At 38.2% G+C, this 14,483-nt stretch overlaps 1 protein-coding gene across 2 annotated transcripts in view; it reads right to left on the bottom strand.

The window, feature by feature from the left end:
* Nucleotides 1-2,571: 2,571 nt before the first annotated feature.
* Nucleotides 2,572-14,483, bottom strand: part of SLC26A7 (solute carrier family 26 member 7) — a 113,803-nt gene continuing 101,891 nt past the window's right edge. For both annotated transcript variants that reach the window (XM_057307860.1, XM_026495763.4), the window contains exons 16-19: nucleotides 11,350-11,450; nucleotides 6,811-6,865; nucleotides 6,625-6,728; nucleotides 2,572-5,576 (exon numbers count right to left, since the gene is read on the bottom strand). In XM_057307860.1, coding sequence (XP_057163843.1) covers nucleotides 5,541-5,576; nucleotides 6,625-6,728; nucleotides 6,811-6,865; nucleotides 11,350-11,450 — 296 coding nt within the window. In that variant the 3' untranslated portion in view covers nucleotides 2,572-5,540. The remainder of the gene's footprint in view (nucleotides 5,577-6,624; nucleotides 6,729-6,810; nucleotides 6,866-11,349; nucleotides 11,451-14,483) is intronic.

The following is a 14,483-nucleotide window of genomic DNA, read 5'->3' as shown; positions in this document are numbered from 1 at the left end:
TGACAGTCTTATAAGCTGATAAGATGAACTAGTCCTTCCTGGGGCTCACACAATCGGTGGCAAAATGGCTTGCATGTGTTTTTCCTTTCTTATAATATTTACTCCAGCTTAAATAAATGACTCATGATGAGAACTTCAGACCCCTTAAAAGACTGGTAAAGCAAATAACTAGACTCAGGAGACATCTAGATACAGCTGAAATCATACCCCTGTAGAGTCAATCATGTCAGCCAACCTCCTCCTCACAGACTCACTCCCCTCTGCAAACCTGCCTGATCCTCCATCTTTCTTTCTCCTCCAAACCCATCTCGTGCCCAGGCACTGTGTTCCCTGCCCTCCCTTCCCTGCACGCTCTCAGGCTTTGTTAGCCTAAGTAAAGTCACCTTTATTTAAATAGTAACTCCCTTACTACAAATATAAGAAAAGAGGGAGCTTGGGAACCCTGGCAGGATGTAAATCAAAGTGTAAGGAAGTATAGAAACAGGGGCCTTAACTGTGGAAGTTGACCTGGAAAACACATTATAGCCCAAAGAGGCTCTCTCTCTTTCCTCACTTTTCTATCCTCACAAGGGCAGAACTTACTTCAAAACCAAGAAGGAAAAAAATAACTCTAGAAGCAAAGGAAATAAAGATAGAACTCTAGTTTTATTTTCATTTATTTTACTATTGAAGCATCTTTTTTTTTTACTGTAGCAATTAATAAGTATACATTCTTACTGGGTTTATTAATTAGCCAATTTCTAAATGTGGCCATAAGAACCAGAGGCTCAAAATAGGAAAAAAATACTACAAAGCTTCCTATACTTAATAGAGAGAATGGTCCTTTGTAATTTAGGACCAAAAAAAGGTACATTTGAACAAAATGATCTTCCTGTTGCTAAATCCAGAGAAAATGAGTAAGCGTTTGTATGTAACACTTACTCTGAAGGAGATCATTTCAGAGCACTTCGCTAGCTGGTAGTCACCTAGCATCCTTTCCTTCTTAAAAAGAATAAACAACAACAAAAAACTCAAAGCAAAGAAACAAACAAACAAAAAAGTGGAGCCTCTCACTGCAGTTAGCATCCAAACTCTGTTCTGTGCCAGTCTCTCTGACAACGGGTAGAATTAAGCATGTCTCTGTTGGTATTTTCTTTAAAACAATATGATAGCTGAAAGGAAATTAACTAATTCAATTCTATCTTCTTTAATTAGATGGCTAATCATTAGGAACCATCACCAAAATATATGGCTCAACTTCTGAATAGCCATTGGTGTATTACAACCCATTTCTGACCGCTTCACTCAGAACCTTCTCTAAGTAGCAGATATGGCTAGCAATGTCTATGCTACCCTGCTGTCTCTAGTGTTGGGATGCTTTAACCACACAGTTCTGATTATCACGGTTTTGATGCAAAAACATTACATTTTATTAAACATAAAATTCTAGTCAGCCTGTTTTTTGGACATCAAAAAGAAAAATTTTTAAATGTATAAGAAATTTTTAATTCCTTACTACGGACTGAACTGTGCCCCCCCCACACACACAAAGTTCCTATGTTGAAGCCCTACCCCCCAATGTGTGATAAGGGTATCTGGAGATAAGGCCTTTAAGGAGGTAATAACAGTTAAATGAGGTCAGGAAAGTGAAGTCCTAAGCTGATACGATTAGTGTCCTTATACAAAGAGATAGCAGAGAGCGTTCTCTCCCCCTCCACGTGCAAGGACCCAGCAAGAAGGTGGTCATTTGCAAGCCAGTAAAAGAGCGCTCACAAAAAACCTGCACCTTCGTCCTTATCTTCTCAGCCTATAGAACCGGAAGAGAGAAATGTCTATCGTCAAAGTCCCATGGTCTGTGATGTTGTTACAGTAGCCTGAACAAACTAAGACACTCCCACTACTCACTGTTCCTGTCACCTTGTCTAGGACACCCACTTTCTGCCATTCTTCCTATCCTCTTTCCTTCCTTTATTCTTATTATTAGCACATATTATCATCTAACTTACAATAAGTGTATTTTACATTTATCCATTTACGTCCTGTTTTCCCTTGTTAGAGTGTAAGCTCCACGAGGACAGGGATTTTTGTTGTTTTATTTACTGCTGTATTTCCAACATCTAGAAGTATACCTTAGCTTCTGATCTTTGGAGCAGCAACCTTTAAAATGCTGAAGAATATGGCCTAAACACTCTGGAAAGACAAACAACACATAAATGAAGAACCCAAACAAATAGAAAATGAGTACAGACACCTTAACGACAATTAGAACGTAACGGATGGAAACCTGATGAAAGGCTTGTGTAGATGTTGTCCCGCAGCAGAAAGTGCCCTAAATATTATTAGCTGTCCATAAATGAAGGGATAATATCTTACCACCCTAGCTTGATACTTTGTAAGAACAAATTACCAAGCATAACGGATACTTCCAAGAATTTTCAACACACCCTGGTCAGTCTAGGAAAGCAATATGTATTATTTGCTTTGCAGGGGAATAAATACTTTGAAATAATGGACGCAAATCTATTCAAGCATAATAGTTATCATATTTCAATTTATTTCCATGTAAATTGCTTGTTACATGCTGAGTTAGTACAAAGAATTATAAAAGAGATAATTGAATGCATTGAAAAATGTAAAAAAATAAATGTGGCATATTAGACTACATGATTTTTAACTAAAAATCTTTGGATTGTGAAGGCATCACTTAACTCCCTATTTGAAATCTGGCAACAAACTCACTGCCAAAGAGCATATGCTATATCGAATTAGATCATCATCCCACAGAATACAGAACGTGCATTTTTAAGGCATATGTATGTTCAACAACATACTAATATATTTTGGTAACCACTAAATGTCAAACATTATTCATACAGGGTATTAACACATTAATGTTTTCATTAAAAAAGAAAGATCTCTTTCCTCATTACATTACGCATTTATAGAATAGAGACCTGTCAAATAAATTACCGCAAAGTAGTTCAAGCTAGACCTTATAACACTTGAATCATATAATCGGGGGCAAATAACCTTTAAAATGAAAGACAAATGGTAAAATTTAAGGGCATTTAATTTGCATAAATGTAATGTTAATGGTCTTTTCCTGGTTTCATATTTTATGCTTAATTTATATATGTCACTCTATTAGGTCCTTAACAGTCTTATAGGTCAGTTTTAATTTTTTCTAATTTTATTTTACCATAATAAGTAATATGGAAGTAGTTTATCATATATAAAAATAAGGTGATCTCATAAAAATAATTTAGCATGACTAGAAACATTCTAGCATCAAGACCATATTATAGTTCCTTCGTTAATGCCTGCTTTGAAATAAATATGTGTATTTTAGAATCTTGTGTGTACAAAACTCATATTCAACTTTGGACTCTCAGAACTTAATTCCAAGGAATTCTTCCAGGGTAACAGTCATTGTGACTTTGGTATGCCATAGAAGACAGAACAAAGAGCTCTACCTGGCACGTGGTTTGGTCTTCCTTTACTTTGAAAATAACATAAACATTTGACACTCAAGTTCCCGTCTTTAAAGTTTTATCTATTAAACTTCTACTTTAAACACTGAAACACATTCAAATACACCTGCTCAGACAATACTGTGTCACCCTTAACAATAAAATAGAACAAAGCATCCACTGATTAACTATAATGATTTTAAGGTCATCCATGGCCCATAATCTCTAACAAATTGCAAAATGCCCTCAGTGCATGAATTTAGCTATTGGCCAAAGTTGGACAGCAAAATATCAATTTATACACAGCAAAATATATTTTCTTTTCTTAACTTTCTTTGACTTATCTTTATGTGCCAACATCAATGGATTCCAGATGGTAAATGTTGCCACCATCCACCACTGGAATAATTTAAATGGACAAAACAGAGTGAAATTCCTTTCTTTAAGGAAATTTTACCTCCAACTATTACCTCCACTTTTTCTTGAAACAATATTTGATGAGAATGAAAGTTGTCCTCACTCATTTCAATCCAAGTCAGTGATGAAAGGATTGAACCTTCCTTTAAGACAAAGACTTTTCTTTTTCACTTGTGTCAACCAAAATTAAAAAGGGGGGGTAAGTTATGAGATTGCAAACCCTTATTATTCCCCTTCATTTTATTACACTGTCCTACCTATGACTTAATGTGAAAATTAAGGGCCACGTGAATGTTCACCACACATTTGCTAGGGACCGTTATATCTTGGGCAGGCAAATTCTCATACAGATGCCCACAAAAAATACCCAAATGATCATCAGTCTTTAAGTTTTATTTTCAACCTACTTTTCAAATTCGCTTTAAAGTACTTGGCTTTTTGTTACACTGGTAATTTCAAGAACAGTTCCAATACCTTCAAACTGAAACAGACCTATCTTTGAAAACGAGATTTCATCATAAGTGTATCAAATTGCCTGATAAAAATATGAAACTCTGTGTAATTGTACATAATTGAAAATACATGTACAAGCATGAAAATAATAATTTATACAGGCCACCCTGGTCTATGGTACTTGTGAATTATCCAACTGATAGTTTTACAGATAATCACATATCTAAGTTCTACTCTAGCAAAAGAAAAAGAAAAATATACTATGGACACCTATCTATCTACCTAAATGGATAGAGAGATAAATACATTATATTATATTGACTGTCTCTCTGAAACAGGAAAGTCCCAAACTACTAGAGTTCATTGTATATTAGAATAGCACACAGCTATTCTACTGGTGGTACTTATTTTCTCCTCTAAACATCATATTTGTTACAAAATTTAAAATGTGCAACTTCCGTATGCTCTGGCTCCAACAAAAACTAAGGTAAAAACAGAGACTTTATGGAGTTGGAATGTAGAATTTAGGGCTAAGCATTTCCAATATTCAGAGTAAAACAGACGAATATCAAGAACTTGGTTTCACTGGAACACGGGTTATCTTGAAAATAATCTTGAAGATTTCCTTTCACGGAAGGACATGAAGAACAATGGTTTCTAGTTTGTCATTTGTTTTTGTTTGACTGAATTCTGTGAGTTTCATATCATACTGTATAAAGAAACATTTAATCTTATTGATGTTTGATGGCTCTTTTGTTTTTTGGAGGAGAACATGGCACATTTGCTAAGTTGCTTTTATGTATTAGTTACAGATGATCCTGGATTTTTACAAATGGCTTGTAAATGTTCTAAATCTCTTACAACAAAGTGTTTCTCAGTTTTGCAAGTTTACTTACAACAAAACAGAAATAAAACAACACAAAATACCTTGGCAAAGGAAATAAATTCATGTTTACCTTTCAGTACACTAAAACTAAATGCATACCAATTTTTATAAAATAACTCTACAATAACCTACGAAGTAAATCTGCTTACTAACAAAGATTAGGAAAAATTGCTGGTGAATCTTGACCAGCGGCTACGTGGTTATTAAGTCACATCATCCTTATAGTTGAGGTCTTCTGTAGGATCTCAACAACAAAACAGGTTGTGCAAAACGCCAGAGTATGGCCTCTGCAGGGCAATTGCTAACGGCAAGAGCTGAACTGCAGCAAAACGTTCTCAGACTTCACTGTGATCACTGAGTTTGCTCAAATTCTAGAATAGAAGAGGAAGAAATAAGCACATGTTCGGCTCTTACATTGGTACTATAATCAAAGGACAGTAGGAACTGATGCAAGCTGTCCAGTCAAATGAAGCAGACAGACATTCTGTGAGGCATGGGAGTATGGTGGTTTAAAGCTCCAAGTCCAGGGTCAGACTGCTGACTCTGAAACCGGCTCTCCCACTTACAAATGGTATAACTTCCGTGGGCCTTAGTTTCCTCATTTCTAAAAATAGGTTAAATAGTAATACTACCTCATAAGGTTGTGGCAAGTCTAATGAATTAATATAGGTAAAGCTCTTAGGATATTTCTGCAATATGAGGAACAGTCGATAAATGTTAGGTATATAATAATAATAATATTAATAATAAATAATTAATAATAATTATTGTGTTATTCTTCTTATTATTATTTTGTAAATAGTGTTCTGGTTGAATATGATAGGGTTGACTCTGGGAAGCACCAAATGCTGTTCTAAGGATGAGGAAAAGCAAAACGATCCAAAGTCAAAGAAAAATTGCAGGAAATCAAAGCTCTAGGAACAGCTCTAAGACTAACTCTAAAGCCCAGTATTTGGAGGATAATGGTGACACTTTATATCATGCGAGTGCTGGGCTCTGCAAATAATATTTCCAAAGACGGCAATATAAACTTAGAGGCAAGGGCATCGGAGCAGAAAAAGCTATGTAAGGCTAATATAAAGGTTAGCACTTGACAGAGGTGGATTCAAATTCCCAGGATAGTAGATCCTGGAAGAAGCATTTATTTTACAAGCAAGCGTTTGCATTTAATAGGTGATCCCCAAATCCTCTAAGCCGTGGTATCGCGAGAAGACCCAAATTATTAAACAATGTTCACGACTGATCCAAGTAAGGAATGGAAACATTCCTGTACTGTAGCAGAGGACTCTGGGAGGGGGAAAATTGTAGTTGATTTTAAATACCAGTGAGGTAATACGCTAATACAAAAAAAATGCAAAGCCCTTGATTCTACATTCTAATTCTTCTTATAACTCCTGCATGCCAACTTGCATGGCTCACCTTATTTGAATAGATGTTACTTAGTGCAGCAGATACTGAGTCAAAAGAAACTGGTTTCTCTGAGTCTGGGTTTCCACAGTACTTCATTGCGTTTATCAAGGAAGCTACAAGAAAACACAAGTAATGTAAGGCTAGCTGGAGTGGCAGAAGGATCACGTTCAATGTTGGCCAAGAGTCCTCCCTTACCTGCGCAATGCGCCAATGATACATCCACACTCCTGCTCCTACAGTCATTGTAAACCTGGAGGAATGAAAATAGCATACCCGTAATTAATTCAGGAGAGCAGGCAGGAAAGAAAAAGTTGGGCTTAAGAAAGGAGCATTACTAAATTAAAACAACAAAAAGCCAATGTTTACGATATCAGACCAGCAGAGGGAGGTATTGGTACACAGTCGAGCACACCCTGGCAAACTTCTAAAAGACTGCCTCAGCCAAGCATTAATGCAGCAGGAGGGTATTTACCTTTCCTGCAACTAAGTCTGGCTGCTTATATGCTCGTTTAATAAATGAAATTTCATTTAATGGAAATTAAAACACCACAATTCCTTCCCTGTAAGAATGATAGAAAGCTGTTCTCAAACTTCTTTTACTGGAAGTCAAGGATCCATTTATAAAAGTGATGAAAACTGCTGACCTACTGCTTAGTTTAATATTTTACGACAAGTTGTGCCTATTCATGGACTCTCAAAGCCCATCCATGGATGGTAAGCTGAGAACTAAAATAATCGAAGCCCAGTTTGATTGTCCAACTTCCATTCTTAAAGGTCCATCAAGATGAGAGATCCTAACTAACGTGCTTGGCGTATTTTAGAGTCTTGCCTCATTCACGTCCTAATAAACACCACAGAGGAACAACTTATTGAAGGCTCGGATTTTAAATTCACCCAGAAAAAAGTCAACCCATGAAACTCAGTGAAAATAAATTGAGAAGTTTTAGCAACCGTAGGACGGATTTGGTTATGTAATAGAGAAATATCTTACATATAAAATATAGAAAGCATTTACAACACATTCTCAGAGTATGCACGATAAATTCAAAAATTTTCCCTTATGTTGTTTCTGAGTAAGCAGTTATATGTTAGAAGAACTGCAGAATAATAGGAGATGTGCCACTCTGAGCAGGAATAAACAAGCAAACAAACGAACAATACACGGACTGAAACTCTGCCAAGGTAAACGGCTCCTATTTTTATAAAGTTAAAAGGATTAATTCAAGGTGACTGGTCAGTGTTTGACTTTTTCTCAAGCTCAAAACATTGCTACAGGTGGTTTATTGATGTTGATAAACCTAATCTCCAGTTCACTGACCTTCCCAGTGTCCTAAGCAGAAGAATAAATAGAAATCATTCCATTTCCTTCAACCTATAACTCATGGGGGAATATTCCCAGCACCACAGTGACTACGGAAATAATCCAGGAATGTTAGGAAGCAAGAAGACAAGCAGGACTCAAGAGACTCTGTGGTTCTTTACTCTGGACCCTCTTTCAGGGGCTGAAACTAAACAATAATATCAATCACAGTGATATTTGCATTTTAAGAAATGACATTTGCAAAATGAAAACAAATAACAAAAGCTAGAATTGTTGAGTTTTTACTAACTTCTAGAAACTTTGTTGTGTCAAAGCTTCACCATTTGATGAAGTGGGTATGTCTACTTTAAGCTTACAGAAAAGCAAATATGTAAGCCCACGTCATGGAACTAGTTATGTGGCTAATATTAGGACCCGGGATTTATCTATCTTTAAAGCCAGTGTTCTTAACATACATCATAATTTACTGTAACCATGATGAAATAAACCAAATAGTAACAAGGAAACTGAAAAGGGCAAACTGACACAAAACTGCTGGTGTCCTACATACAGATAGGAAACATCAGGCCAAGAGCAAATGTTCTGTTTTGCTAATCTAAAAACAAAATGCATCGGTTGATTTATCCCATAATTCCATTGTGTAGTATTTTTTTTTTTTAAGATTTTATTTATTTATTTGACAGAGAGAGAGACAGCCAGCAAGAGAAGGAACACAAGCAGGGGGAGTGGGAGAGGAAGAAGCAGGCTCCCAGCGGAGCAGGGAGCCGGATGAGGGGCTCGATCCCAGGACTCTGGGATCACACCCTGAGCCGAAGGCAGACGCTTAACGACTGAGCCGCCCAGGCACCCCATTGTGTAGTATTTTAAAACTGTGAAGATGAATGAAAAAAACAAAAACCAAAAAAACCTCTTTCTCGACATGCCTAGTACCTGAATTATTTGGATTCCTTTGAATTTTCAACTTTAGATCCTAAGCTTGGTGGGAATAGGTAACCATGTCCTCCTATTTACTAACTTTAATCCTGATCTGCAGTATCTAGAGAGAGGGACATTTGAGCAAATTCAAAATAAATTTAAAATACAATTACACAAAAGCTGTACATCCTGGTCTTTCCCAGTAAAGAAACAATCCTAAATCTAGTGTTTCTCAGAATATGATCCTGGACCACTTGCCTCAGAATCACCTGCAGTAAAGATTCCTGGACCAAAACTAGGACCCTGAAGAGTGCATTGTCGATGAGCACCCCAGGTGAGCCTTCCTTCGGCACATCCCCTGAAGACCCTGGTGACGCAGAGGAAATAGAAAGGCCGAACACAAGGAGCCCTCCAGTCAAGAACTATCTGTCTACAGTCCAGATTTGGATGCAAGAAAACATGACATACTCAGGTTGAACTATGCCAAATTGTGCAAAGTTTTTATAGTGAACAACAAGAAAACAAAAGCATATTATATGGAAAAAAGGGGTCACATACCAAAAATAGCCACTAGATTTAAGTCTAGGATATCTAAAACAACCGTTTTTGCGTAATTTGCTTTCTAAATATCAGCTCCTACTAAAACAAAATCATCCCCTCGCTTTTACGAGGTGAATAAACGGCGATCCAGGAGGGTGAATGATTTCCCCCACGCCTCACACCTAGTGGGGCAGCACTGGAACGACACCCACTAGTGTCACACACTAAGCATTCTCCTCCCCATCTTCTTACCCTTATCTTCATAGGAAAGCGATACTGAAGTTGACCTTTGCACTGTGTTTCTTGTTTTTGTTTTTGTTTTTACTTTTGCACTTTCTTGAATTTGGAAGTTCGGACATTTCAAATTTATATTTATAAATGAGTAGAGGCACAGTTATGCAACAGCACAGAAAACAACCAACACGCATAATGTGAAACCTTCTAGAAACTACTGATCTTAACTCTTTAAAATTCTATTTCCAATTTCTGCATCTCGCCCTAATGAGTAACTAACACAACACTCTCCCATCCTCCATGAATAAGTAGACAACCGAACACAAATATATGAACAACTGTTTTCAGTGGGAAGAAGGAGCACAGGACTGAACTCCCTGAGAGGAAGAAGACAGATGAGACGAGCTCTCTACGAGCTCAGCTGCCGGCACAAAGCAGCTTCTGGGCCAGAGCGTGATGGGTGCCTGAGTAAAATGCAAGAGCTTCACTGAGCTGAGCAGACGGAAGTAGAGTTCTGGAAGGATTAGGCGGGTGAAATCTGTGGGGAAGAGAAATGGAAAAGAGAGAGATAAGCAGAGAAAGAGCCCCAGAAATTTTCACAGGATTTTTAAGTTTTTGGCAGAATACAAAGCTACCCATGGGGGAGACTATGAGGCGAGGGTAGAGAACCCCCGGGGGGCAGACACCCAGAGACAGGCAAGCTGAGCTCCATGCAGCAGAAGCTGGTGCAGGACAAAGGACAGTTGAAAAACAGATGTTGCTCCATCCTCAAGACCCTTGCCCAACAAATTTGAGACACTAAGGGAGAGAGCAAATGAAGAAAGGAGGTAACTTCCCTGTTGACACAGTATTTACTAAAAAAAAAAAAAAAAAAAAAAAAAAAAGGGACACCTGGGTGGCTCAGTCAGTTAAGCGTCTGCCCTTGGCTCAGGTCATGGTCCCAGAGTCCTGGGATTGAGTCCTGCATCGGGCTCCTTGCCCAGCTAGGAGCCTGCTTCCCCCTCTGCCTGCCACTCCCCCTGCTCGTGCTCTCTCTCTCTCTGACAAATAAATAAATAAAATCTTTAAAAAGTAAGTGGAGGAAAAAAATTCCAGAAGTGTCTGAGTTTTCCTTGAACTGGAAAAATTAGGTGTTTGTCTTTCTGTGGAAACATCCCGTGAGCCATGTTCATTTTAAGGAAATAAGCAGTTTTATTTTTTGCACACCAGGACCATGGAGACACCACGAAGATTATGGGGTAGAGAAGTAAGCAGCACCATCAGATAGAACGGAGAAAAGCCCCTGCACTGGGTACTGCCTGAGAGGTCAGATATGGTATCTGGTGAGACTACACCCATCCATGAGGGCAAGAGAAAACATCCTGCCATCACCAGGGCCACTTTCTCATGGAGGGGACTTTTCTTTCTAGAAGCCTGTGAGCTGACTGCCCAGCAGGCACTATGCTCATTACATCTCAACCCTGTGTTCTGTTCTCTCTGACTACCCGATGTGACTACCCCCACCGCGCCCCCACACATACACACACCAGAAGCTTGACAGGATCTCCTGAAGACAGCTCTATGGCAGTGGGAAGGGTCAAGTTCTATGTCCTTTGGGGAGAATGGGTGAGACGAGTATTGAAACAAGGGGCGTCAAGACCCCAGGGCTGAGAGAGTAGCTGGTGAAAACCCCTGCTACTACAGAAAAGGGAAAGAATCAGTCCAAACACAAGCTATGCAAATACCTCAACAAGCATGGAGACTCCAGAATAGTCAAAAAAAGTCACTCCACTGCAATCCAGGATTAAAAAGCACTTCTCATTTGGGCATGGCTGGGAAGCTTCCTCTGCAGGAGAAACAGACTCGAGTTAGGGAGATTCTTAGAAATTTCTGCTGCTGACTGTGTTGGATGTGGAAAGGTAACAGTGGCCTCCCGTGTAAGAAGACTGATTCCAAACACTTCCATTTTTATATTTTTCACTTAATTACAGATTACTTCTGAACTCTTTAACTTTTAATTATTCAGACATGATTTCAGGTAATTATGACAGAACTCAGAGAGGAAGATGGGATGGATTAATTACGTCTCATTTCACAGGGAGACAAACTGAAACTCAGCAATCATTTTAAAGGGTTTTGAAAGAATACTGGCAAGTCTGTGCCAAAGACAGGCTAGAATCGAGGCCTCCAGGCATTCTGAATAGCACTCTTTCCACACAATCACATCATTTGCTTCATGGGAATGCCCAGAGGTAGAGCCCTGCTTTGTGGTGTCTGAGCTTATATAGTTTGGCGGTCACATTTTAAGGAAAAGATTCATTGCAGGGGCTTGTCTATTGGCCTTGGAAGGGATCGGTGTGAGAGACCCTAAAAACTAAGCTTTATTTGATTCACAGTAAATCTGCCTCTGAATGTACCCAAGGGGGAAAAATTTACTCAGGACATCATGGATCGTGACCTCTTATTTGCTGATGTCTTCATGGCCACAGTTCCCTCATGTGAAATGACTTATTTCTAAAGAATGACAGGCCATGTCCGAAGTCCCTCTAAGGAGTGATATGGCTCTCAGAACAGACCATGTAAGGTAAGATTCCTCCACTGTTAATAGGCAAAATCTGTCATATAAACTCCAAATCATTAATGATTATGAAATTCTCTGAAGAAATAAATTCTTAACTGGAATAGTGTAGATATTTAAAATACCCATGATTTTCCTCTATAATGGCTACAAAAATGTGGGAATATCGTTGTTTCTCAGCACCGGAGGGAAGTGTAAGGGAAATTATGTATTTTTTAAACCTGCTGCTTAAAGGTAAAACGAAGTGGAAAACACAGAATACATACTGAACATTTAGTTATAGCAGTAACTGTTAGCACAAAGAGAACTGCTACAGAGTAATTTTAATGTATTTGAAAAATGGTATTCAAGTAGAGCATTTGCTTCCAAATTTCACCTTTTGATCTATATTTACATTTATCATTTGAAATAATAACTATAGAGCAGGTACTCCTTCAGGGAATATTTTTGAACATAGTTGCTCAACCCTAGTTCCAACTTCGAGGTTTCAACATTGTAGCAGGGGATACAAATGTAAGCAAAATACTACCCCTTTCTTCGAGGAGCTCATCCTTGAATGCCAAGAATAGCACTGGTATGTACATGACATGATAAATGAAGACGAACGGGAATTTACAAGGAGAAGTCTCTGGAGTGATCACTCAAGGCTTCGTGCAAACGTAGACTCGTAGGATGTGTATGATTCCAAAAAGTAGAAATGATGCGCTGTGAGTATTCCATACAGACAGCTGTAATTGAACACTAAGGATAGTTTGAGATTCCAAACTCCTCCTTCTCCCAGTCAGCCAGCATATACTGAGGACCTACTGTGTGCCAGGCACTCCAGGGGTGCCTTCTGTTTTCCTGCTTCTCTCATAGAAAGGAGGGCTAAGAAGTAAGTGTAGGTTCAGGCTATGCTTCCATTAGCCTAAAACAGCAAATTAGAACTTTAAATGAAATTGAAGGTAATAACTTAGCTCATCCATGGACTGCTCAGTAGTAATCATTATCATTCGCCATTTGCTTAATTAAACATAGGACCTACCTCTACTAATGCTCTTATTTATATCCTCAGATATAACGTGCCCTGCTTGTTATCAGAGATAGTAAGGGATTTCCTGTAAGAGCACAGGAAAAAGAAAAATACATATCTGAAGCAAAGGTGAATAGTGGCATGTTGATTGACATTTATTCCTTCTATCTCCTAGTCCCATAAATAGACACACACACACACGCATATGTTGGCACTATAATAACTGGTGTACATATAGTGTTATTTCATTTTGCTCAGAGTTACAGAGACAGAATTACTAGATCAATATTAAAAGAGTTGCTAAGACATTTGGCTCATTATTTGATCCATGACATGTATTTCCTTGAATATTTTTTAAGATTCATAAGCACACTTTTATCCAATTTGAACATTTTACTGAATTTCCAGAGGATAAAAATTTCCTTCTAACAATTAAATTATCAGATAAGCTTTCTTCCAAATGTTCGATAATTCAGATATACAAATATAAAATATATACACTAGATGAGATATTTTCTTACGAAGGTAGATATGAAAAGTTTTAGTAAGACTAATGTTTGCAATGTACCGTGGAATTCAATATTTAAATGGTTCCTATGCAGATACTTTTGAGTATATCTGTCTCAGAAAATAAAATTTATGTGGGGCGCCTGAGTGGCTCAGTCGTTAAGCGTCTGCCTTCGGCTCAGGGCGTGATCCCAGAGCTCTGGGATTGAGCCCCACGTCTGGCTCTTCCGCTGGGAGCCTGCTTCTTTCTCTCCCACTCCCCCTGCTTGTGTTCCCTCTCTCGCTGGCTGTCTCGCTCTCTGTTAAATAAATAAATAAAATCTTAAAAGAAAAAAAAAGCCTCTGGCCAGGCCAAAAAAAAAAAAAAAAAAAAAAATTATGTGATTTCCTTAAAGGCTGTAGTGGGGCGGAGCCAGCTCATACCAGCTCCTTTGACATCTCTTCAATATGTCAATGTGTACCTATCTCCTCAATTCCATGATTAGGGACAGCATGTTGGTAGTTTGGAATCAGCCATGGTAGAAATATTTACACCATGGAAATGGGCAAATACTACACATCAGTACTTTTCCACTAACTTACCTCATTGCCCCCTGTTCCAAGAGTTGCTTGTTAAAGATTTACTAGCGCATCACTGTTTAAAGGTAGAGATTCTTGTTAAATTAAGAAATACAATCAATAATTTTTAAAAAACCCAATGGCTTTGACTAAATACATTTCTTAAACCACTGCCATCTTTAGCAAGAAATCTTAAAACGACAATGACACAATTTGATATCAGA

Source organism: Ursus arctos, unplaced genomic scaffold (genome assembly GCF_023065955.2).
Source record: "Ursus arctos isolate Adak ecotype North America unplaced genomic scaffold, UrsArc2.0 scaffold_6, whole genome shotgun sequence".
Taxonomy (NCBI): Eukaryota; Metazoa; Chordata; class Mammalia; order Carnivora; family Ursidae; genus Ursus; species Ursus arctos.
Note: the sequence above shows the minus strand (reverse complement) of the source record. Positions and strands in the feature narration are given on the sequence as shown.